The sequence below is a fragment of the Anabrus simplex genome, chromosome 6, assembly GCF_040414725.1.
Source record: "Anabrus simplex isolate iqAnaSimp1 chromosome 6, ASM4041472v1, whole genome shotgun sequence".
Classification (NCBI taxonomy): domain Eukaryota; kingdom Metazoa; phylum Arthropoda; class Insecta; order Orthoptera; family Tettigoniidae; genus Anabrus; species Anabrus simplex.
Window position 1 is genome coordinate 158,206,426 of NC_090270.1, and position 26,936 is coordinate 158,233,361.

General features: G+C 37.6%; 1 protein-coding gene across 2 annotated transcripts in view; it reads left to right on the plus strand.

Annotated features, from left to right (window-relative positions):
• px (plexus) overlaps positions 1–23,701 on the plus strand; it is a 742,022-nt gene extending 718,321 nt beyond the window's left edge. For both annotated transcript variants that reach the window (XM_067150020.2, XM_067150021.2), the window contains one exon: positions 17,728–23,701. In XM_067150020.2, the coding sequence (XP_067006121.2) occupies positions 17,728–17,927 (200 nt within the window). In that variant the 3' untranslated portion in view covers positions 17,928–23,701. The remainder of the gene's footprint in view (positions 1–17,727) is intronic.
• Positions 23,702–26,936: the final 3,235 nt, after the last annotated feature.

The window sequence follows — 26,936 nt, forward strand, 5'->3', positions numbered from 1 at the left end:
AGAGTGTGTTTGATAGATTTACGACAGGTGGGTGAAACTGCTTACAATCATCTATGTTTCTATTAAAGTTTCTAGTTCGATTGTTAGGTAGTTGGGAGTTTTTTTAGCCTGTTAAGTTTTTTCTCCAAATTTCATTGTTTCCTGGCTAGTTCCTGGAATAATTTATTTTCTACTTGGTGATAGAAAAGTGTCCATTATGCGTTTGAAAGTATTTAGTCTCTGCAAGGTGAGCATCATATAATTTGTTATTTTAAAAAGATTTCTTCCTATACAAGAATTTAATTTTGTCTCTTAACCATATTTTGTTGGTTTTGTTTTGAGTTTTGATGGTTTGGGGTGTGATCCGATGTTTCTTTTTATTGCTTTTTAGAAAATTAGGTGTCAAGTTAAGCGATATACATTGTTTTAGGAAATCGACGTCTTTGCGTAATTTGGTTATCTTTAATTTAAGGCCCATATATTAAAAGGCTTTCTTTTTTGTCTGGTAATCTACATCATCAAGGGTTATGTTGTTGGTCCATATTGAACTGAGATAACATATAAATTATAAACAGGACAGGTTTCCACCTATTCAATACATAGTTGTATTTACAATATTATTTACATTACATGGGACTAGTTTCAACCCTACACGGGGTCATCATCAGCCATATTTAAACATACACAATAAATGACAAAATCCTAAAACATGTTTCTAATCTGTAAGAACCTTATGAATATATAATTTACAATAAGATGTGTGGTTGAATTAGCCAAGGTGCTATGGCGCTCAAAGTGTTGCAAATGAAAGTGAAATATTGTGAGAGACATAGGTGAGAAATATATAAGTACAGTAAACACGCTAAAAAGTGTGGGTGTAAAAGTACAAAGTCTGAGGTCAATTTGATTTCAGACACATGGTGTATCAGATGGAATTCAGTAGGTCCTGGTTATACATAACGGTTGTGGATCGAGTGCTATGGTACTAAGAATGAACACAATATAACATGACACATATAATAAAAGTATACAAATATGTACAATGTTTGAGTAACAAATGTGTAGATGATACTCTCTAGAAGAATCTATGAAGAGATGATTTATACACTGTATCAGCTTAAGCAGAAAATAGATACTGGGTGTATTAAGTAACCGAACTATATTGATAAGCTGCATGGTTGATTGTTGGAATTGTGCAGACTGAATATGAAGTTTTAAAATTCTTCTTGAGAAGAATGTAGACACTGCGCGTGGTGATATTGATAGGTGGAACTCTCAGTTCATAGCGGAAACCAAACTAAACCTATTAAAATTGAGAAAAGCCAGTAAAATGCAAGGTACGCGGAAAGAAGAATAGATTACAGTAAAGCGAATTGACACTCGCTTGCACGGCGGTGTGTGCAGCTTAGCTGGTAGTGTGTGACTGGTGGCATAAGGAGATTTCTCCATTCGCTTTATTGTAATCTATTCTTCCTTCCGCGTACTTTGCATTTTATTGGCTTTTCTCAATTTTAATAGGTTCAATTTGGTTTCCGCTATGAACTGAGAGTTCCACCCATGAATATCACCACACACAGTGTCTACTTTCTTCTCAAGAAGAATTTTAAAACTTCATATTCAGTCTGCACAATTCCAACAATCAACCATGCAGCCCTATCAACATAGTTTAGTTACTTAATACACCCAGTATCTATTTTCTGCTTAAGCTGATGCAATGTATAAATCAACTCTTCATAGATTCTTCTAGAGATTATCATCTACACATTTGTTACTCAAACATTGTACATACTTGTATACTTTTATTATATGTGACATGTTTTATTGTGTTCATTCTTAGTACCATAGCACTCGATCCACAACCGTTATGTATAACCAGAACCTACTGAATTCCATCTGATACACCATGTGTCTAAAATCAAATTGACCTAAAACACAGAACATCTCATTTGTACTTTTACACCCAGACTTTTTTAGCCTGTTTACTGTACTTGTATTATATCGTCGTTGCCGGGACAAAACCTCCTATGTGAAAATATTTTAGGAGATATACTGACCCGCACCACATACATTATGAAGAGCGAGAATGCCTTGACAATGTTCACACAATATTACACCTTAGATGACAGAAGCTTATCGGCCAAAGTTCTAAGCTAAAATATTTCACATAGGAGGTTTTGTCCCGGCAGCGACGATATGTTGCTCACCTCTGTCACTCGCAATATCACGATCATTTGCAACACTTTGAGCGCCATAGCACCTTGCCTAATTCAACCAACACATCTTATTTTAAATTATATATTCATAAGGTTCTTACATTAGAAACATGTTTTAGGATTTCATCATTTATTGTGTATGTATATGGCTGATGATAACCCCGTGTAGAGTTGAAACTAGTCCCATATAATGTAAATAACATTGTAAATACAACTATGTATTGAATAGTTGGAAAACTCTCCTGTTTATAATTTATATGTTATCTCAGTTCAATACCGACCAACAACATGAAGTGCATAACCCTTTACTTTAAAGATTGCTAAAATGAATAAAATGAAAAGAAAAAAGCATTACATAATGCATCACAATAAAATGCTCTAGTTTTTCAGTGAAATTCACAAGTCTTGATTATACATAATCACAGCATGATACAACAGGTGCTTATTTGCAGACTTGCACCTATTTTCACTGAAAATGGTTTTGTATGCTAAAAAAACACACACACACGCATGCCACAAATGGAGCATAGCCCGTCTTAACGAAATTAAAGACTTCCAGTATCGATACACTGTCCTGTTTTTTCTTTGCTTTGGAGAACACCAGAAATGTATTTTTAAGTTTGCGAAGACCAGGGTCTTTTAACATTACGTGGCATTTTTTCGAGAAAACTTGATTCAAATTGGAACGATTGAATATAAGTTGCTCATGAACATCATCTTTGCTGAAGACTTCTTGTGCTTCTTTAATAGAAGCAGCATCTTCAGAATTGAGGCCTTCAGTTATCTCTATTACTACTTCAAAATAATCAGCATAATAAATAGCAGCTTTGAGCCACATTTGCCATCTTGTATGAACTGGAAAAGGCAGGAGCGGCACATTACCAATTGTATCATAATACATCATCCTTGCAACATGGAGTCTTCTGAAATACTCTTTTCATTCATGTTTACTTCAGGAAAGGAAGCCTGAACTGCTTCAGCGACTCAATGAAGTTCATGTGCTACACGCGTGACTTGTATTGTCTTAGGATGTAATATTCCAAGACCTCCCATGGTGTTGCTCATGTAAAGTGCAGCATCAGTGCAGACCTCAAGTACATAATCCGGTAAAGAACGCATGATGGCCACAAAAAAAACCAAGTGCATCATTGAAAAATGCAGCAACTGTTGAGTGATTCACCTTATTATTAAGCAACATATGTATGATTTGTCTCTTTTATCTTCCTCTGCTACAATTCCGAACACATACTGTATTGGCCATACTTTTTATGCCAGATTTTACCCATATGTGCCCACCGTGAACAGGTTTGCCTCAGGACTGATATAGAGTTTTCATTAATTCTTCTCAGATTGACTGTCGAGCAGATCGTTAGCATCCTGGAGGAATCAGAAGATATCCTAGATGCTAATATATACATAGGACCACCTGAAAATGCTTTCCATAGTTACGAGACTAGCAATGATGATGATGATGATGATGATGCATCGTGTCGAGATATAAACAGACTCTCTGGCAGTCAACTTCAGGCTGGTGTTGAACTAGTATGTACAAAACTAAGTGAAAATGATACAATCCATGTGTGAGATGGTGTATCGAGTGAACATATAGTGATTCATGTTATTGATGAAGCAGTGCCGTGTACGTCTTAAAATTGTTTCGATGACGGTCAACCCAAATGTAAGTAACAAAAACTAATAAGCAAGAAGGTCAAGCACATCTAATCATCTGAAAACAAAACCAAAGCGAAGTGTGTGTGGGGGAGGGGAGAGGGGAGAGAGCAATATTGTTAACAAGCCAAGCACAGAGATTACTCAACCAAACTTTCTAAACAATGAATATTCTCCAATGCAATTATTTGAAGTTGTCCTTTGATGATGAAATACTTGATTATGTCATTCAGCGTACTGTTCAGTACTCTGTTGAAAAAGGTAATGCATCATTTTTGTTTGAAAAACTGAACTTCGGCTATTCTTTGCAATATTGTTTCTTTTCGGTTACAGTACTATGGCCAGTATTATTTGCTCTGAAGGCCAAATTAGTTAATGACCACCAGCTTGTTCCCACTGCAATCAGAGAAAGACTTACGACTCTCAGCATACCACTCTCAGGAAGTAAATTTATGACTCTCATCTCCACCTATTCTCCAATCGTAGATGCCGATGATGAAGTAAAGAGTCAGTTCTATAATCAGTTTAGCACAACCATCAATAAGGTATCTTCTGGAACTAAACTCTTACTCTTTGGTGATTTAAATGCCAGGGATGGAAAGGATAATCGGCTATGGAAGAACGTGATGGGTAAGCAAGGTCTTGGAAACTGTAATCCCAATGGACTCTTGCTTCTCGGTCTTTGTGCAGAACATGAACTCTTCATTACCAACACTCAGTTCCGACTGCCTAACCGTTTCAAGACCACATGGATGCATCCTTGCTCTAATCATTGGCACATTCTTAATTACATCATTACCCGGCAATGTGATGAGGACATACTTATTACCAGAACAGCAAGGAATGTTGATGATTGTTGGACAGATCACAAGCTTCTCTTATGTAAACTCAGGATCTCTATCAGACCTAAACCACCTAGGCTTATCCAAAAATTGTCCAGAAGAAGGTTTAACACAATCAAACTTCAAGATGAAGCCATTTCTTCAAACTTTGAGAATGTGAATCAACGTCCAACTGTCTGGAAAACCGAGCTCGATAGAGCTGCAGTCGCTCAAGTGCGGCCAGTATCCAGTATTCGGGAGATACTGGGTTCGTACCCCCACTGTCGGCAGCCCTGAAGATGGTTTTCCGTGGTTTCCCATTTTCACACCAGGCACACTAGGCCTTTCCTATCCCCTCGTCGCCATAAGACATATCTGTGTCGGTGCGACGTAAAGCAAATATAAAAAAAAAAATATATATATACTATCTGATGCTCGGGACCTGAGGAACTTTAATGCAGGAATCAAAGGGGTGTATGGTCCATTTCATTCTTCATCAGGTACACTGAAAAGTGCTGACAACTCCACCTCTCCCACTGACAGTAATGAAATCTTGGAGGGCTGGAAGGAGCACTTCTCCATTCTTCTAAATCACCCTTCCACTACCACTGAAGACTTCCTTCGGGATGTGCCTCAACAACATGAACAACCATGGATGGCAGTACCACCCACATTCCAAGAATTCAGTGTAGCTCTCAATCAACGAAACCCAGAAAGGCACCTGGCCCAGATTAACATCCCTCTGGAATTAATTCAAGCTGGAAGTCAATCCCTCAGAACGCAAATTTTCACTCATCCTCAAACTGTGAGAAACAAGAGATGTACCTGGTGACCTAAAGAATGCCACTAATATCACAATCTTCAAGAAAGGAGATTGCAGTGTTTGTGGCAACTACCGTGGTTTATCACTTCTATCTATTGTGGGCAAAATTCTTGCAAAAATTATACTTAACCGTCTCCAGGCTATTTCTGAGATGATCCTCCCAGAGTCTCAATGTGGATTTTGATCCTCCAGAAGCACATTGATTCGATTTTCTGTGTAAGACAACTCCAGGGAAATTGTAGAGAGCAACCAAATCCAGTCTTCTTAGTCTTTTATGACCTGGAAAAGGCCTTTGACTTGGTTCCAAGACCTGCTATGTGGGCAGTGCTGAAACACTTTGGCTTCCTCAGCGTTTTGTTAATCTAATTCAGGCTCTACATGATGGCATGACCGGTCAGGTTTGCCATCAGAATAAGACCTCTGATGCATTTCCAATCACTCATAGACTAAAACAAGGTTGTGTACTTGCTCCATTGCTATTTGCACTGTATGTGGCCACAGTGCTCTATTAATCACTGCAAACAATTCGGGCATAGAGATCAGATACTGTTTTGATGGAGGTTTTTTTTAACATAGCTCAACTTTGCTCCCAGAGCCTAACTCAGGTTACAAATATTACCAAAATGCTGTACGCAGATGATGCTGCTCGTCACTTGCACTCACACCAGAGGAGTTTCAACAGTCATTTAACTGCTACAAGAGTGCATGTGATCGATTTGGTCTCACAATTAACGTTTAGAAGACTTAAGGTCCTAGCACAACCCTTCCACAATTCAACATCTCCATCTCAGATGCATCATTGGAGCATGTAGACCACTTCTCATACCTGGGTAGTACCCTATCTGTGTGCTGTAACTGTGAAGAGGATGTGGAGAAGAGAATTGGTGCTGCCCATGCAGCATTTGGGTGACTATCGCACCAGGTCTTCATGAACAAAGATCTGACCGTGAACACGAAGCCTATGGTGTACTGTTGTCTTCTCAACATTACTGTATGGCTGTGAAACTTGAACCCTATACCAACATGACCTTAAAATGCTTGAGCACTTCCACCAACAAAAGCTTCAATCAGTCCTTAGGGTCAGTAGGAAGACCACATAACCAACTTAGCTGTTCTTGAGAAAGTGCATGCTAATAGTATAGTGTCATCCATCATTGGTCATCGGCTTAGGTGGATGGGACATGTGCGACGGATTGTTGATATGAGACTTCCACGTCAGATTCTGTTTGGTGAACTCTCTTCTAGCACCAGACCTCATGGAGGTCCTAAAATGCGCTGTAAGGACCAGTTTAAGCATACTATGAGGTTGACAGGTTTGAATCCACAAACCTGGGAATTGCTTGCTGAAGATCTTTCAACCTGGCGACAAATCATCCCGGGCACTGTCAAGACGTTTGAAGGGAAATGGCGCAGTTATGAAGAGGCCACGAGCACGAAGAATCGGGGAAGCTCAACTATGCCCTCCTCCAACAATTCTGTGTGATCTGTGTGGTCGTTTGTTCCATGATAAGATTGGACTGTTTATTCACCTTAAACACATCCACAGACTTTGAGTTTGGAGTGAAGTGACACGGAAGAAAATTATACTCGAAAATGAGTTAAAGCCGACGACATTTATGGCCAGGACAAGAATGTACTGGGAAACCGCTGAAGATGTACATCATATTTGAGTAAGCACAGTCGGTGTTCTCCCTAGGAGCTTTTTAATGGGTGCACCGCCCAGCTGTTTTTACAGATCGCCCAGCTAACATAACCTAGATATGTGTTTGTTACATAATATTAATGCATATTTGAGTCATTAGGTGTTCAAATTTAATACTGTAAGACTGTTTATTTAAATGACAAAACAATATTGTCATGATAATTGCATCAGTTACATCGGAGTTTAAATGTTTAGCTCGATTATCAGGTAGTGTCGTGCGAGGAGTGTCTGGGATAGCATGGAATCGCATGCGAGCACTCTATTCTGCCTGACGTCACTCCACAGCAACCGAGTGGTAATCCCTGGTGTTTCATGATTGGAAAAAGCAGTAGAAGACTAGAAGTTCAAAATACTCTGTTATATCTTGTTCGTGATATTAACGCTAAGATACTTCGTAGTTCAAGTTTGCGGTTAATATTCACCTGTCTGATATTGTTAATGCCCTGAGGAGAATAAGCTTAAATGTTATCATATACATTTTTTTATGTGGTGTTCCCCGCCAGGCTACTCATTCCTGCCACCCGGGATTAAACTGAAATGTTATCATATACATAACCTAGATATGTGTTTGTTACATAATATTAATGCATATTTGAGTCATTAGGTGTTCAAATTTAATACTGTAAAACTGTTTATTTAAATGACAAACCAATATTGTCATGATAATTGCATCAGTTACATCGGAGTTTAAATGTGTTCCCCGCCAAGCTACTCATTCCTGCCACCCGGGAATAAACTGAAATGTTATCATATACATTTTTTTAATGTAGTGTTCCCCGCCAGGCTACTCATTCCTGCCACCCGGCTGACGAAAATTTCTGCGGGGAACACTGACAGTAATGTCGCACGATCGGTGTAAGAAGTTCTGAGAGATATTTACATTTTTGTGACACCGCTAAATTAGACTGCAATGACAGTTTCAGAAAATTTGTTCCCTTTGGACTATGCTAAGTGAATCTTGGCTATGGTATATCCTGGTGTATGCATGTCTGTGAACGAGTCAGTGGTCCCCTAATTAGGAAAATATGGTGCCGAATAACACATTCATGGCAAACCGCTAAGTTTTGGGTATATAGTCTGGGCTCTATCGACTTGGCTAGGGTATCTAGTTCAAGGAGAACGTTGCCAAGGAGCGGCTAATGGAAACAATACCAAAATTAGGAGTATGTGGCTCAGTTTTTATTGATCGAATTTCAGAACTATCAGAAGGCATTCAACTCATCTTGTTCTTAGATAATTATTTTATATCCTTTCAATTGTAGGAAAAGCTGATAGAGAAGGTGGAGTAATGCTGAAAATAAATAAATACATAACAATAATTCAGCCAGCATGTGTAATTTTGTATAATATGCACATACGTGGGGGGACAGTTGGATCAAAATGTATCTTATTACCGCACGCAATCAAAAACAAGAAATGGTACTGGCCTTTAATTGGGTTCCTTCTGAACATCTCCATTAACTTTACCATTTGACCCCAAAGGGCAAAGGGGAAAATCTAGACCTTCTCGGCTTCACACAATACATAGTTACGACATATATCCGATCCTGTGCCAATCCGCATCCTAACCCACGAAGAGCAAGTACGAAAGTATCCTCCCGTGTTGCGAAAAGTGCGTTTCAATAGGGTATCTCTCTACCTTGAAACAAAAGAGAAGCAAGTGCGGTGCGCTCACTGTGGTAAAGCGGCCAGGAAACAGCGCAGAAAATGTAATGTTGGCTGCCATGTCCTTTCTTCGAGGCATTTCACTCAAGCTAAACTTGACTGGATGACGGAAATCAGAGTGTAATCTCAAAACGAGACTAAAATGTTTTGAAGTTCTATTTGTAGTTTTCCTTTTTTGCTATTTGCAGAGTTAGCATACTTGCTCAAAATTTGGTATTTTGTATATAACAAGTTATTCAAACATACGAACGTTGTCCGTTTGTTTTTAAAATGTGTGCATTCTAAATGGAGACAAAACTTCTTCATATATGTTTTAAATCATTTATAATGGAATGTCTGGCAGTTCACTTCTACAACCTTGTAAGGCATCTACTTTGGGATAACGAAGTGCCCGTTAGAACCAAGATGACTCTGTATAAGTCATACTTTATGCCCGTTCTCACATGCAGTCTGGAAACATGTATACTGAATGTGAGAGAAGTTCCTAGGAACTACCCTCCAAAAAACACGCAAAGGCTATGTAAGGAATGATGACATCAGAATGGAACTGGAAGTGGACTTGATAGAAGAGAATCTAAGGACTACAAGACTAACGTGATATGGACATGTAAAGCAGATGCCTAGCACAAGAACATCACATGCATGCGTAGAAAGAATGGTTGAGGGAAGAAGACCTAGGAAGAGATGACTATACCTGCTGAGAAAGGATGTGGAGGAAAGGGGAGGAAACTGGGAGTCTGTGGTGAGAGAGAAGACATTTCTGGACAGACAATAATGGTGAAGGCTCGTTCAACACCACGCTGCCTGGCACACTGGAGGGGTTCTGTTGATGATATGATATGAATTGTGAGGTATGGCTACGAAGCGTTTAGTCTACCTATTAGTATTATTATTAGTATTATTTACATAGTCGGACGAGCGTATTATTTGTGAGGTTATGTCATGAAACGTGCTCTGTGTGTATATATGTATTAATATGAGTTTAGTTAATGTAAGAACATAATTAATAGAATATAATTTATAATTACATGTATATGTGATATGTAATCCACTACAGTATTGTGTAACACACTGTAATATCCAGAAAAAACTCTAGGTACAACGAGAACTATTTCGAACCTTCCTTACATTATAACTCTGTATTAGGCACTCTAGAATTTACAAGAAAAGGTGTTGCGTAACATCTTCCTAGAAGCCTGGCCAGGCAACATCTATATAAGAGGCAGTCTTGATGGTGGAGTTGAGTTATTGTTTAAGAGGAGTTGTTTTGGTGAGACGTGTGTAGAAGTCATGTTTGAAGTACAGTATATGAATTGGTTTTGTTGAGTTGGTAGTTGACATGTCTCTGGTGCAGTTTTCTTCTTATGCTTTGCGATAGGTTGTTGTTTAAAATGTTGTTTTGTTGATGTGTGTTTAATAAGTTGTAAATAAATTAGTGTACGCAGGTGACTGCATTCTTATTCGTCTTTGTGAATACATCATTGGCGACCATGACGAGGACATAAGAATTTACGATCAAATGCGAGTGTAAGTGTGAAATAGATCAAAATGCAAGTGATACTAGAAAATATGTCCGTACAACAACTCAAAGACAAACTCGCCAAGGGAAATCTTCCGACGAACGGCAAGAAGAAATCGCTGCAGACGCACTTACGAGAAGAAATTGTCGAAAAAGGAGATTAAAATAATAAAATTCTTTTATTTATAACCACCTATTCAATGCATTACAATACTCTCAATGAATTATAATCTAATATTGGGATATGTTTCGTTCGACATAGCGAACATCATCAGCCATTAATGCAACGAAAACTAGGTCAGGGCCCTGAGCTTAAAATATGGAGAATGTTATCATTAAAGAATGAACCATGTCGTAAAAAAGTGATAATCAACAATCAATTAAAAAAAACAACATTAGACTCGAGGTTGTAACAATATATGCAAGTTAAAAGCAAAATTTGTCGCGAAGTACAATAACGGTGGCAATCTGGGGAATTAAAAACAATTATGAGGCGGCTGGAATATGACAGTGGATATTGTGACATAAATATACATCAATGTGTGAAGCGTGGATTAATATTGTGAGGATGAAGTTCCTTTGAATTCATAAAAAAGGGTTGGAATAGAGTTCATAGACTAGTCACGAGTCCTAGTTGAACTAGTCAAGGGCACATAATATTGAACAAACTAAATTTGACGTATAACTTGAAACTTCAGCAGATGCAAAATTCATAAGAGAGGCGCAATCTTGCTGTCAGAAGAATACCAGTTAAGCTAGTTAATATATACACGCCAGCAAATAAAACTAGAAGTTTATAAAATAAACTCGTTAAGAAGTAGCGATGAAACTTGAATGTGGGGAGAGTTTTAGCGTTCCTTATAAGACAGCGGGCATATTCTGGCGCAAAATAGAGTTAGAATCTGAAAAGAAAGAGAAAAGAGGAATGAAGTTACGTTGAAACCAGAAGAAGAAAATGAAAGGAAAAATTAAAAACGGAAGCTTACCCCCTGGGACTGGTATGAGATGTACGCTAGCATTGGCTGCGTGAAGCAGACTGGCGGGTAGCTCTATTACTGCTTCTAGTGTTGTACATATGAATACGTAGAGGCGGGGAGTGTGTTATGTGAGGAGGGGCGGCCGATTCCTTGGGCGGGTCTGACGTATGTGGAGGGGATGTAGAGTGAAGGGGTGGTGAAACAGTAGCTGTTGTTATAGGAGGAATGATGTTAGTGGTTTTATAATTAAAGATGCTCATAAAACTATTCTTGTTTATATTGAAAAGAGAGAGAGTAGTTCTGGAATTTTCTCGATTATTGGGCTTTTAATTTCTGAAGTATCATTTAAATTTTGATTTCCATTAAAATGCTGGTCTAAGGACATGTAAATGTTCTAGAACTCTGTCATCAGTTTACTTTTATTAATGTATTTTATGATTTGAAGGTCGTTTTCAATTGTCGTGAAACTGTGACCAGTCTCTTTCATATGGGTACTCATGGCGGAATATTTTTTATGTTTTGAAGCGTCGACGAAACATAAGAACATGAGGCAATTATTACCAAAATGTGTTCTAAGTTAACAAACATGATACAGACATTCAGTTCCACCTTAATAGAACAGATTGCAGACCAAATTTCGAAAGTAAATTACTAAATTGCAGAAGAAATTTCTCAAGCTATTACAGTTTTAACCGGTGAAATATCACAAGTGTACATGCAGTTTTACAAAGTAGAACAATGCCTAGAATCGAAAATTCAACCATAGATAATAAAATTTCATCCCATATTAGCGCCGTCACCAATCGATTAATGCAACATATATCGAACATCGGGTCAAAACTAGGACAGGTAGAACAAATCGAAAGTAGGGTAAACCAGCTGGAAGGGAACATCTCGAACTTCAAGGAGGAGGTGGAAATCCAGGTTTCCGGCATAAAGCAACAGGTTGAGGGGAGAATCTCTGCCATTGCGGGAAATTTCGGGAGCAGTATTTCTGCTGTTGAAGGAAGGTTAGAAAACTTCATTTCGACCATCAAGGGAGATGTGCAGAATATAAGAGAAAGCATCCTTCATGCAGTAGAAGATAGATTAACTCAAAAAGGACATGTTGCCACAACTTTAAACCCCTTAAACCTAACTGGCAATACAGGACACCAAGACCCGAAGGTGATTATAGAGAGCCTTCCGGAATCCCATGGGCAACTGGAAGAGAACCCTACTAACTTCAAGGGATTGGTCAGTCTACTAGGATGGACTAATCTACCAGAGGACATCTTTGTTCAGCTCATCACACTGTGGTTAAAGGGGCAAGCCGCTACTTGGTGGAATAACTTGAAGGGCTTAAATTTAAACTGGACGGACTTCAAGAGGGAATTCCTCACTAGGATTAATTCCGAAGGGGTGAAGAGCTCCGTTGAAAGGAAGCTACTGACTGAGGCACAACCCACTGGCATAAGAGTTAGCGCCTTCGTCCTACAGAAGTACCAGCTCTTTAAGCATCTGCAACCAGAAGGAAGCGAGAACGTGATCTTACCAGACATCACAGAGCTACTTCATGATAAGATTCGACCCCTAGTGAATATATCACAACTGAGATCCTTTGATGATCTGCGTAGAATCATTGCCCAGCTAGAAGTGGAACACAAGAGCAAAGCTACAGAAGAGACCAGCATAATTAGGAAGTGCTACCACTGTGGAAGAACAGGACACCTGAAGAACAAGTGCCCAGCCTTGACGTCGGGAAACTAGGTCCGGCCCATTCTGGATTGAGGGGGGATGGGACCGGGAACAGGAATGATCCTCAAGACACGACAGACAAGCAACCCTGGTCAAGTAGGAGAGGGATTGGTCAGATTGTGAGCAGAACAGGCCAACCTCTCCAAGCTATCATCTTGAGGATAGGCAACGATAATTTTTCAGCCATACTCGACAGCCAAACAAGCCATTCGTCAATGGAACTGTTGCCAGATTACTACCGCCTATGAAGTCTCACCATCTCGGAAGGGTAGTGGGAGCAGCAGACGGGGTAACCTATTCCATCAAAGGACAGACTCACATAACAGCTAAATGCATGGACCTGCCTATTATAATTGACGTTGCTGTGATTCAGAACCTAATACCTGATATATTAGGTCATAACTTTCTAGCGGAATAAAAGGTGATCTTAGACTATGCAGCTCATGAAGTATTTTTGGAAAAAGACAGGCGTCCGCAAGGATGCAGAAGTTGATGTGTTCCTGGGAGATATCTAGTTAACGAATCTTCGACCGAGTGAAGAATGTGGGGTCTGATAACAATGTAAACCTACCTGGCAAAAGAATTGGAGCAAACTCAACCATTTTAGATTACACATTCCACTCATGCGTAATGGTGGTTGCATATGCAGCAAGGTGCATCTTGCCTGATTTCGAGTTCGAATACTGCACGCCTCTAATATCCTATAATATCCTAAATCATATCATAAATCATTTTTATTATTATACAATCTTCCTATCCTATAATATCTCCTGGGAGCGATAAAGCAGAAGTTTATAGGAATCGTCATGGGTGGTTTTCGTTAAATGTTCAAGTTATTTGTGATGCTGGGCTCAGGTCCCTAAATATCGTAGTGAGATGGCAAGGATCTGCTCACGATAGCAATATCGTCATTAATTCATGAGTGCATTATCAGTTCAAAACATGAGACATTCCAGAAGGCATACTTCAGGGAGACATTGGCTATCAGTTTTGTCGTTACCTGCTGACTCCAGTACTTCATACCGAAACAGCTGCAGAGCGAGCTTATAATAGAGCACGTCTCTATATTTTCCCAAGACGATTTCAACTTTTATATTTATTTTTAGAATTGGCTTTATGTCGCACCGACACAGATAGCTCTTTTCATGGTGTGAAAATGGGAAACCACAGAAAACCATCTTCTGGGCTGCCGACAGTGGGGCTTGAACTCACTATCTCCCGGATGCAAGCTCACAGCTGCACGCCCCTAACTTGCACAGCCAACTCGCCTGGTACAATTTCAACTAGGGCATCCTTGTCCTCCTTGGAAAAATTAGGAGAATGGTCCTGTTTCTGCTTCATTTCAGTCATTTTTTTCTTTCTTTCGCTCAGCATACACAGTACGAAGGAAAAGAAATTCACACTGCTCAACACGACTCGTGATACTCAGCTGTTTCTGTGCTGTTGCCAAGCACTCACATATGAACTGGGATCAAAATTGAACTTTGATTTGTTGATCTTAGATCAGTGTTATACAAAATGACACTGGTCTGATCTCAGATTATTTTCTGAACTTAGATTAAAACTGATCTTCAGTCAGTGATGTTTATATAATCGGCACTGAGAGTCCCAGGTTCAGCTCCTGGCAGTTCTTAGCCATTTTCGACCGTTCTAAAAAAGGTAGGTAGTATACCGCATACGCCAACTTTCAAAGGGGTTTTAAGGGAATTCAAACTTTTATAAACAGATGAAACTAGGATATTCAAATGGGAGAAGGAATGTTCAATATTCCACCAGGATAAAAATATATTTTAACCAGAACAAAGATAACATTGACAAAAACAGGAAACCTTCAGATATAATTTATAACGTGCAGCTCAGCTAAGTTCCAAAAGGATCTATAGACAGCATGTTGAAATATTTAATTCAAACTTGTCCCAAACCTACTAGATCTATTTTCATGGAAATCACATAATTATGTTCATTACATTTCTATTGAGTTTGTGTGTTTGTTTTCAAGATATGAAAATTTAGACCATGCTCTCCACAGTTTCAGTCAATTTATTTTGCCCTGTTTTGAGCTGCTTCTCACCTAAAATGTTGCACTGGATATCAACGGAACAATGATGGCGATCATTTCCCGGATACTCGTGCAGACACCTGAGGTATTGCTTTCTTCATAGTTTGGCTCAGTTGATTCATATTTCCGTTTCTTACCCGTGGCATTGACTGAAGACCTGGTTTAATCGAACTCAGTTAAAGATTTAACGTCATGTTAAACTGCTTTAATTGGATAGTTAACGGAATGTCTGTTTCATCAACCTTTCATTAAATTCTCTGTTAATTTGACATAGCACACTCGTCCTGTTAAGATGCTTAAGATCGTATTAAAACAAATATGGCTGGAAGAGATTTTGTGTTTGGTACTCAGATACTCTATAGATTACCTTCAAAATGATGAGAGACAGGAAGTTTCTCGGAGACTAAGTGATATACTTGAACTAACAGAAATGCAATTTTTAGAGCTGTATAGGTCATCTAAATCTGTCACGAGGAAAGTATTTGAAGTGATAGAAGAGAGGTTAGAATACCGTAGGCCTTCAGGATATAATTCACCCCTGTTTTCCAATGCAGTGATCGCTGATTACGCTGAGATATTATGTAACAAGGTCATTCAGATCATTACTGGAGATATCGGTATTGTAAATTGCACAAGATATATAGATAGTCCTACTTAAAACTAGTATTCCATTAACTTAATCATATGTGAGAAACATTGAATTGAAATATAAATTCAAAGGGATGGAAATCATAATCACATGCAGCCTACACCATGTATAGCCTGGTAGACCTAATTTCTAATATAACTGTGCTACTGTAGGTAGTTATTAATTATGTGTCCAGTTACTAAAATTCAGCTTAAAAACCTCTGAATGGAAATACAAAAGAGAATAACAAGAATGCTTTAAAACCAAAGCATCATTTCATAGAAGAGAGGTAGGCTAGGCTTGTGCTGTTTTATATATACTGATATTCCATTATTAATATGTAACAAACATTACATTTTTGATGGAAATATAAATTCAAAGGAAGGGAGATCATAATCACTTGTAGCCCACACCATGAATAACCTGGTACGCCTAATTTCTACGTTTGTGCTCCTGTACTTATTAATGATCTATCTATGTAAAATCCTGATATTTTGATGTTCTGCATCACAAGTTATTACGAAGAGCCTCGTCTTCATTGCTGATTAATGCAATAATCTTTGAAGTCGTCTATTTAAATGGTGGAATAAATAAACCCCCTCCAGTCTTGGACTGCTCCAACTCGTTGTTCTTTGAATTTTTTTTTTTTTTTTGTACGCTCTTCTGTGGGTTGTCGTACAGGTATTCCATGCAAAAATCGTACAGGGGAAAGGTGACAAGTGAATAATATTATATCCCGGCACCGTTCAGAAGAGTGAATTAATGTTACACACTGTTGACTTGATCGTTAATGTTAACACCACGTTAGTTAACAAGCTTGTTATAGTGTTCTGTGAAACACAATTTCCATAATGCCATGTTAAAATCTTAACAAGGTGTTAACTAACATTCCGTTATTGGATTTTTAACAGTGGTTGATGAAACTGGCCCTAAGTGTTTTATAATAGGCCTACGCTCTGGTTTGTTTTGTTGGACTTTGTAAGATGGATAAGAATAGAAAACAGAGGGTACGGCAGCATCGTGCAGTTTCTTCATTTTCAATCCAGGTCGATAGTTGGACTGACAAAAATGAAGGTTATATGCCACGGAAGGTCTACAACTTAAACTGGATCTGAAGTCTGCTCTTGATATTGCTTTAATCCATAGTTCTCTGAGATCAGTTTGATTGGGAAGTTAATGAAATGATACTTCCCTCACGTTATTAGTCTGGCTTGTGCAGCAAGGTACGCAGCAATACACCATTGGTATTGATAGACTGAAACCTTTAATAAGATATTAATATGCCAAGTTAAGGTAGCCTATAGTATAATCTTAAGCAATAACTAATTAAAGTAAATATGTCACAGTAGCTTTCCGTGAAGTAGGAAGTAGGAAATTAGATGAAAATGGTATGTGAAACTCGATTGGTCTTGTGATTGCTTCTTTTAATAAATCATTGCCATTATATACTTTCTTGTGATGAAATAAATAGTCTGCACTTCCACTAATATCACAACTCGACACAATCTCAGTAAACTACCTAAAGAAACAACACTCAACACATTGTTTACTCCCTCTTTCATGTTGTTCCTGATGTACCTCCAGTGTGGGTGTACTGCACGCTGCTAGCGCTGCAGCGACCAATGTGGTCCCTACGTGATGTTTGCAAGGAAGCGTGCGAGCCGAGCAAAGTGGGGAGGATGAGGGATAAACTACTGTAGAGGGCGATGATAGATAAATACATACTTTACATATATACAGTAAATTGAACCCAACATTGGCCATTACCTTTCTTAGAGGTTGGTTGGTTGGTTGATTGGTCGGTCGGTCGGTCGATCGGGGGTTGGTTAAATGTTATGTACATAAGGAGAGAGAGAGATTTACTGTTAGAAATTATATTTCTTGTATTTTTAAAGTTTACATTTTAACTTTAAATGTTGCTCTGTATTATTTTCAGAAATGGCTCTGGAACTGAGTATCCTCCAAGAGCATGGGGCGCGCCAGATACGCCTTCTGGCAGATCGACGTAGAGAAATGGATGCACTTGATCGAAAATTACGGGAATTGGTTGCCAGGAAGAGCCTTCAGGACTATGAACGGCACCAGACACAACAATCTCTTGATCATCTCAACTCTTTACTGCGCAAGTTGAGATAGCAATGTGCTCAGATTCTCCCTGTGAAGAAGCGTCGAAAAATTCGCAGAGAGAATCGACCTCGGTAATAGCAATTGCAGGCACTGAAACAAGCTTACATGCCATGCCTTACAGTAGTTAGCCATGTCCTTATCTACAGTTATTAACATAAACTTTTCTCTGAGTGTATTGCTTTCAAAATTGGTTAACATTTATTTCATTTGGTATTGTTTTCTGATCAAAATTATTGTGTGAATTAGAATTTCAATTATTTGGGATTTATTGGGATAGTATGTTACTTATTTCTATCTCCGCTGAAATTTGAAATGGTTTTTTTTACCTGCACACCACTGGTATCCATACATTATACCGTATGTACCCAAATAATCCCCGCCGTCGAATAATGCCCACACTCTCTTAGGAAGGTTCATTTTTAAAAAAAATGAAATGAACTAAAATTCCTTCCATCGAAAGAGTAACATAGGCATAAACAAACATTTCGTATCGCTCCATGAGGTCCACGTGGTCTTTATGCAAATATGAACCTGTAAATTTACGGATATAGCTGCTTTGCCTGAGATGATAAAAATATATCACTGCTATGAAATATATTTTCCATGAAAATGAGCAAGTAGGCCTACTTACGTGACAGGTATTTCATTAATCTGAACTTGCAATAGGCTGATTTCCTGTAGATAGGAAGATTCATTGTCTCTTGCATCACTAGAATCCTCTCCTAAATTACTTACAAGTTCGCCACACTCCACGTCTAAAACACTTCTCACGTGTGGTCTCTTTTTGCTGGACAGTAACATGATCGGTGGTGGATAATTCTTTTCGTGCAATGTAAACACTTGAAATAGACGCACCGGCAAAATCTGATGTTAGTTTTGAGATACGGTAAAACCTCTTTAATTCAAAGTCTTTGTAATACAGAAGTCAGACTTCCAATTATGTGATTTCAAATTAACAGCCATCTTGTAACTCAGAAATGCCAACCCTCACCAGTTTTCATGGATAATAACTTCGAAAAATCTAATACCCATACCACCAAGCCAAACAACGTCCAACCACAAGTAGTTTTTAATTCTCTAATCTAATAAAATAAAGCACATTAGATACCAAAGTACCCAGCATGATGGCGATATCCTTGTAATTTGGTCACCGGTATACTGTTCATAGTCAGTTCATGGAAATCTTGTACTGCGTAAATTAGGCCTACATCGACTTTTAAAGGTTATGTTGAACTTGAGAATATGGTTTCGAATGTAAGTATCAATCCTCAAGTTCTCGAATGCATTATATTCAGTTCTGCCCATCACTAATCACAATAAAATTAGAAAGAGAAAATAAATGTCATTAACACTTCAGAAATTATGGTTATTCGTAACCTTGACTGAGTGCACTCGCTGCACAAGTCTATACAACTGCAAAATGATACAAAGTTTTTAAATTTAACATGTGCAAAAAACCGACTGCAGTTTTCATAACATTTTAGCATTTGCTATTATTTTGCGGATTCTGCTTTACCGTGTACTGCCTGCCACATGATATTGTGGCGTTCCTTAAAACGCTGAATACAAAAGAATTACGATTTCACTCTATTTTCAACTATGAAACACACTATAGACACACCGAAGTGAGTGAAAGTGTGGAAAGCTACCCCTGCACATTCCGGAAGACGCATTCTATCGTGACGCAGAGAAATTTTGAATTTAAATTACTCTGTAAAATATGGTACCATTTTAAAAAAATGTAAAGTTAGGTTAGATTTAAAAATCTGAATTGTTTTCTGTTTAAATATGACATATGGGGACAGCTTTCTTCCATCTACGGTTGCACAAAACTTAACTGAATACTCAGCATCGAAAACTAGGTGAGCCAGGAGCGTGTTGGCAACCTTGACGCAAATAAAACCCACACCCCAATTTCATGCCTCAAATTTTTTTTTTTTAATATGCAGGGATTATTCGCGTAAATACGGTACTTGTGTCAATTGTGTGCTTGCCATGAAAATTTACTCTTTTTTTCCTAATTTTTCCTTTTAGAGCTTAACTGTAAGATATTAGAAGCATCATATACCAAGATACTCATTGAATATTATTCATTCAGACTTTCATAACTGTTTTACTAATTATTTTTTAATGTCATTATGCCTGTTGTAATGGGATTGGCAGTATCTTTGTTAACCCTTTTATTCTAAAATGCTGGGTTTTATAAGACCCTACCTATAACATGAAATAATTTGAAGTAAGCCATTGAAATTTTGTTTTATTTTTATTTGTTGTCACATTTAGAGTTTTGGAGGAAATGTAAAGTTAACTTTCAATTAATTATTTATTAACAATTAAATTGCCAAATGATAGAAGAAACAAGTGGGTGTTTAAGTTTTGGTGTGCCAAATGTACATTTTCTTCGAGTAAATGTTCGTGAAGGAAAAAATATGTGAAAAGGAATTTTCCTGGAAACCATAAAAATAATTTTTTGAGAGGATTGATTTACGTGAAAGTGGCTCCCCATATAAATGATTAAAATACAGAACTTCACTCGTCGACTGAATTGCATTTATGGTATTTCCTTTGGTTGAAGAGTTCCAGAAGAGAATTTGAGGCGGGAAGAATGGAATTCCACATAATGAGTCCATGGGCATATGTCCGAATGGTAGAGGGATATTTATTAAAGGTTACTACAGTATAATGCTTTGTCACATATTCATGATTGTCAGCTGCCACTTATTTCCATGTTTACCTATATCCTGACAGTCTTCTCCACATGTGGAGTTTGTTTAAGCATTTCTTGTTACTAAAAACCGGCCAATCCTTGCATAAAACATGCTGACACACTGATTGCACTGAATGAATGGAGGAGGGTGTGGTTGAATTTACCGGAGCTTTCGTGCCTGTCCATTGATTTCTTCCTGTCTACGGCATCCTTTTCAAACTGATCGACAATTACCAAGATAGACTCTCCCCAAAAAGAGTGATCTTCCACAAGTGCCTCTCCATTACTGTCATGGTTCTGAGTTTGTTTCTGCAGCACCTCAGAGGGGCATCTGAGGGTCTTAAGCCAAAACGAAGTTCACCACAAAGGATTTAAGTAAGAAACCCAATTTATTCATACAGCAGGCCTGGCTTACCCATCTAAGTTGATGAGTGATGCAGGCTTTTTTTACAGTGATGTGAGGGTGTTTCAGATACCTTAATGAATCATTGAATTCTTCCTTCCAGTCATTGCAACCTAAAATGCATTTTTGCCATGTTTCTTAATTTGTTGTTCCAAGTTTTTACATCTATATGCCTCATTACTCTGTATATAATGTGTATTTTACTACTGAGAAGTAAACTTCGGTCTACAACTTTTGATATAGGCAGAATGAAAACTCTTCAGAATTTGTTCTTGTAATTTGGTCCATTCATAACAGCTGACAATTTTAATTGAACACACAGAAAGTTATATTTTGTATGTGCTGCCAATCTTTTAAGAATTATGTCGGGTTAAGAGACAAAGAACAAAATGTCTGAGGCAATTTTCATATTGCTTGTTGATCTTAGACAGAAAATTCATCATATCTTTACTTGTGTAGGGTTTGTGTAAAAAACATATTTTGTCTTATTGTACAATAGATTTGTTTGGAACGAAATATCATTATTGAAATTGAATAATTCTTTGTCTCAAAAATTCAAATTATTGTTTTTCATTCATTGGTATAGAATATAGACTGATGAACAATTAATTTTTAATTAATTTTATGGCACACTGGTCAAAATCTTGCTGGATAGAGGAAAATGTGCTGTTCACATGTTGACAGCCATCTCTTTTCATCTACTTTCAGTAATAAGATTTATGAAAGCATACACTCAGGAGTACTAATATCAGATGCAATAATGTGAGGCAATTGGTTAAGGAATGGAGTAAAGAGAGGTTGCTGGTTGTTTAATAATTGTAGAATGTGACATATTGACTTGGTATAGCTTCCACAACTTGAACCATGCCTTCAGTATGAAGTCCCAAACACTTTACTTGTTTACAAAGCAAATGTTTGGTAGCCATGATCAAATGGTGGAGACTTATTGAAAGTCTTAGTTAATCCTTTGGTATTTTTCAAGAAGTGAAGTTGGTAAATTGACATTTTTTAAATCAATGTTTTCTTCCTTAGGATGTAAATTTCTTTATAGCAAAACTAACAAAAATGTTCTTTACCAAAATATTCATTGCTGTGGAAAGAGAGACAGAGGGGACCATTTCATGCTGAATTTCAATTTATGCAGTTACTTACACGTATCATTTAAATGATTTTGTTTCTTGGAGAGCATCTTGCAAAAGCATATTGTAAGTACTGTATTAAAAATGTCAAGTTGAGTTCTGTACAAAGTACTGACTGCTGTATTTTATGTTGTGTGTACTGATTCCACCTAGATTCAGAAATGTCTGCTAGGATCTTTATGTATTGCATACACTGTGTGTGTGTGTTTTTTGTTTGTTTTTTTTAATGTTTTTTAAACATTCTCATTGAAAGAGGAACACCACCAAGTCCATTTTTATATTGTAAAGCCAGCTTTGCCCAGAAGGGAAATTATATGACAAATACATTCCATTAGTATTTCTCAAAATGTTCTTGGTGGCAGCTGCAATGGCCTGCAAGCCCCAGTCATAACAGTATAATATCATAGTCCAGTTCACCTAGTCTTTTGTAGTTATTATACAAACTAAATAGAGTTCTGAATCTTAAGTTGCAACTAATAATTGTAATGCAAGATGTAGAGTTGTATGTTACCCAGATTTATGTATTTGTGAGTCATTTCTGATGGTATCTTTCCTTTGTACTCTGTAAATGTTTGCTTACTATGACTGTATCTGTCCTCCAATGTTTTCTTAAAGTTGTTGACTAAGTTCCCATCATTTTTGTTTGTGTATTTAATTTTATTTATTTTTATTTTGTTTCATGTGTTGAAAACAGATGAAGTGATGTTGACTGTTGGCCTATTCTGCAGCTTTTGTGTAACATTGTATTCGACATGCTCGTTGTGTGGTTTCCTAATATATTTCTGATACTGTGTTACACAACATCTAAAGAAAAATTAGACCTTAAAGAGAAGTATTTTTATCAGGAGTCTCATAAATGGGAAACAAATGCCATCCCTTCCTATTTCAAATGTTCTTTTCATGCGAAACATGTTTTAAAATGAGAAAAATTTATACATTCCAGATACTGTGGCATTCTGTTTCAGATAGTATGGATGGCAAGTCTTGATGTATGAACTGTTAGCATGGTTATTCTGTAGAATACCGTACTTCACTCTTAAAACAGTTCATACGTCTTCACTTGCTGATTCTCTTAATACTACTACAACTTAGATTTTTAAAAAAGAAAAAGAATACATAAAAATTATGAAAAACAATCTATAACATTTCATGAACTTGTTTATCAGTGCCTCCACCGATAATGTTAAAATCGCTCTTTAACCCTGAAACCTTGTTTTGGATGTATATATTTATGATTTTTTTATTTCATCATTGAATGACATCGTAGAAGGCATATTTTATCTGGCTGTTGATGAAGATTTCCTGTAATACTATGTTATTGGAAATAATTAATAGTCTCTTCTTTGTCTCATTGTATATATTGAAACTGATGGATGTATAAATATTTGTAACATGAAAATGAAATCATTAATAATTAATTATCTTTGTAATAATATTTATACTTTTACCTAGTGAATATGACCATAAAATGTGTTCTATACTTGGGAAATTATTTCCTAAGAATTGCTGAATAAAAAATAATCTATAGATATTACTTTGATGGTGTGTTATTCCCTGCTTATTATATTTAATTGTAAGATAAGGGCAGAAACATAATTCTGTTGTTATATTCTGGAAGTGAGAATTTATATATCTAAGGGCCAAAAATCAAGGGGGAAATTTAAGGAAATTGCTTCTACAATGTGTTTCCAAAGACACAGGCAAACATGAAGGAAAAGGAAAGGCGAGCATACTACACAAAGATGAGTCATGTGGAGATTTATTGTTTCTACTTTGGTAATGAAGGGCAACACCTAGATTGGATTGTGTCATTACAGGTAAGATATAAACCCACCTACAGAATTCTGAGGAACCTAACGTATTTGTTTATTTGCAAGAAATTTAGGGACAAAACATGGATAGTAAATTTCTCCCCTGCCTGATAATGCTTGAGACAGGATTGATTACTTTGGATGTATCTCTTTACACTACTGGTCAAAATATTCAGAAATAAGTGAATTGGTCGCATGGTACTGGCCATGTAAGTGTAAGATTGCATTCGGGAGATAAGTTTGGACCTTACCATTAATGACCTTGAAGATGGTTTTCCATGGTTTTCCTTTTTCACACCAGGCAACTGCTGGGGACTGTATATTAATTAAGTCCACAACCACTTCCTTCTCAGTCCTTGCCCTTTCCTATCCCATTGTCGTCAGAAGCCTATCTTGAGTTTGTATGACATTAAACCACAATATATACATACATATTTTGTGAATAAATAAGAGTTGAATGGTTTCATTGCTAATTTTGCACCGAACCAAGTGCCGTGTATGATTTAGAAAAATAATATACCTAGGGGAGGTAAATTTTAGAGTTTTGAAATTGGTAATTCAGTATTTTCATTTGTACATTTAGGAGACTATAAAGTGAAGGCAGTAAAAATGTATTATAGGAATTGTAAAAGTAGGAAAGATGATGGAGTTAATAAAAATTGGTAAATAAAGATAGCAAGGAGGTGAAGAATGCGGAACTCAAAATGATGGCAGAGGGAGTACTTACAAAGAATTGTTCAATTGAAATGAACAGCTTATTTCAGAAAGGGATCAAATTCATTTCCCTTTAGTTCTGAGAAAAGCACAAAATGGTAATAGTGTTTTATTTAGGGTTATAAAAAGTATACTGCTATTTAAAATATTGTTTGACATCTCTTTCTGTAATACAATAAAGAATGGGAAGTACACATTTTATATTTTGTGTTTATACCAACACGTAATACAGCATACCACTTTACAAAATGTATGTTGTATGTATGCCCAACCTTTATCCCATTTCTCTATGAGGTTGGGTGAAGTGAGATAAATCTTTGTAGAGTGTTTTTACGACCAAATATCCTTCATGATGATAACCTCATTAGTGGACTTAAGATGAAATCAATGACCTGATATATTGTAGTAGGAAGGGAGAGGGTGAAACCCACTGCCAGCACCGTTGCCTGCGATATAATACAAGGCCTGGAAATAGAGCCCGTAAAACGCTATCGAAGTGGTCACACTGAAGTTCAATGCCGAGCCGCTAGAATCGCTTTCTTGCCCCCTGTCTACCAGGTTCGCGCCTTTGAACGTGCTTATTAACTGAGTTGGTTGTGAATGTATTATATTCGTCTGATGTTAAGCATTCGCAGTTCTAGTCATGGTTTATTCACGAGAAATTAAAGGTAGTAGAATTTCGTTTCACAAGTTTCCAGTGAATGTTCAATGTTCAAAACATTATACAGAGGAAGTATTACGCATGAGATACGACTTCAAGCTGACGAAATTAGGTCTCTGTTCCTAAGTTTTGATCCGAGTTACGTCATAAAAATCGGGCGATCCCAAAATTTGTTACTGGACTTTTTTGTAAACAATGCTACCGTGATCGGCGATCATTTGAGAGGTCTCTTCAAACTCAGAAATTTTAAATTAGGAAACCAACCAGAAAAATAATTTGCCCAACAAATTCGGAGAAAATGAATGTAGCAAGAGCTAAAAATATTGTATTCTCCCCTGAAACAATCTCTGGTTTGAAAAGTATGGAGGTGGTTTGTCCCGAGATGATTAAATACAGTTTAAAATAGACCGTTTGTTTTATGGAGCATTTTATGAAATTGTTTGATGCGCATGACATCTGCAAGGAGTGATGGGCAACGCTCTCGCTCGAGACTCTCGAGACTGACGTCACAGATCTCGAGACTCTCGCGAGAATCTCGAGACCGATTCTCCTGTATTGCGAGCTGTGCGTCGTCGCAGTAACTACGAGTGTAAGCTTTTCAGCAGTTCTCATGTGGAAATGTGTGTGCCGATAAATGTTACTAAAAGCCTGGGAGAGTACTGCGTTTTGAACTGTGAGCTCCTTAATACCATTAACGAAAGTGAAAACAGAATGTCAGTATCTTAGACTGTTCACGACCGATTTCAGGTGGACTTTTTAGCTGAATAATCCGTGTAATTTGTTAATAACTGTATATAGGTTGTACACCTACGTGGATACCTCGCAGTTGTTGTCGTCGACTGGGTAGCTTTTTGTGATGCAGACCGGCCCGGAGGTGTTTTGTGACGATTCCTCTTCAGCGATAGTATGCGGGCTGTGTTATGTGACATCTCTTCAAAATAACCGACATCCACGACTTACGTTGCGTTTCGGACATAGGCTTCAAGTTGTCGCGTACAACTAGACACAATTACACATTGCACTGTCATATACCGAAATACCTAATTATGACGCGAATACTATATAACATTGTAAGGAATTATTTCTTTAGTCACCAAAATATCGGTAAACTCAAGCAGTGGTCATATGATATTGAATGTGGGGTCTGATAACGATGTACACCTACCTGTCGAAAGAATTGGAGCATACTCAAGCATTTTAGATTACACTCGTGCGTAATGGTGGTTGCATATGCAGCAAGGCACATCTTGCCTCGTCTCGAGTTCGAATGTGCACACCTCTAGTATCCAGGTAAGTGTACCTACAGTACCCGTCATTTTCTGTACTTAGCCTATTCATTCGCATACTTGCGCTCCATGTAATGAGAGAATTAGTAATGGGCAACGCTCTCACTCGAGACTCTCGAGAATGACGTCACAGATCTCGAGACCGATCCTCCTGTAGTGCAAGCTGTGCGACGTACCAGTAACTACGGCTGTAAACTTGATAGTATATCATTGGCAGTTATTGCGTGAAATAACTTTCTCGTGAAAACGTGTGAGCCAATACATGCTCTCAAAAGCTTGGAAAAGTACTGCATGTTC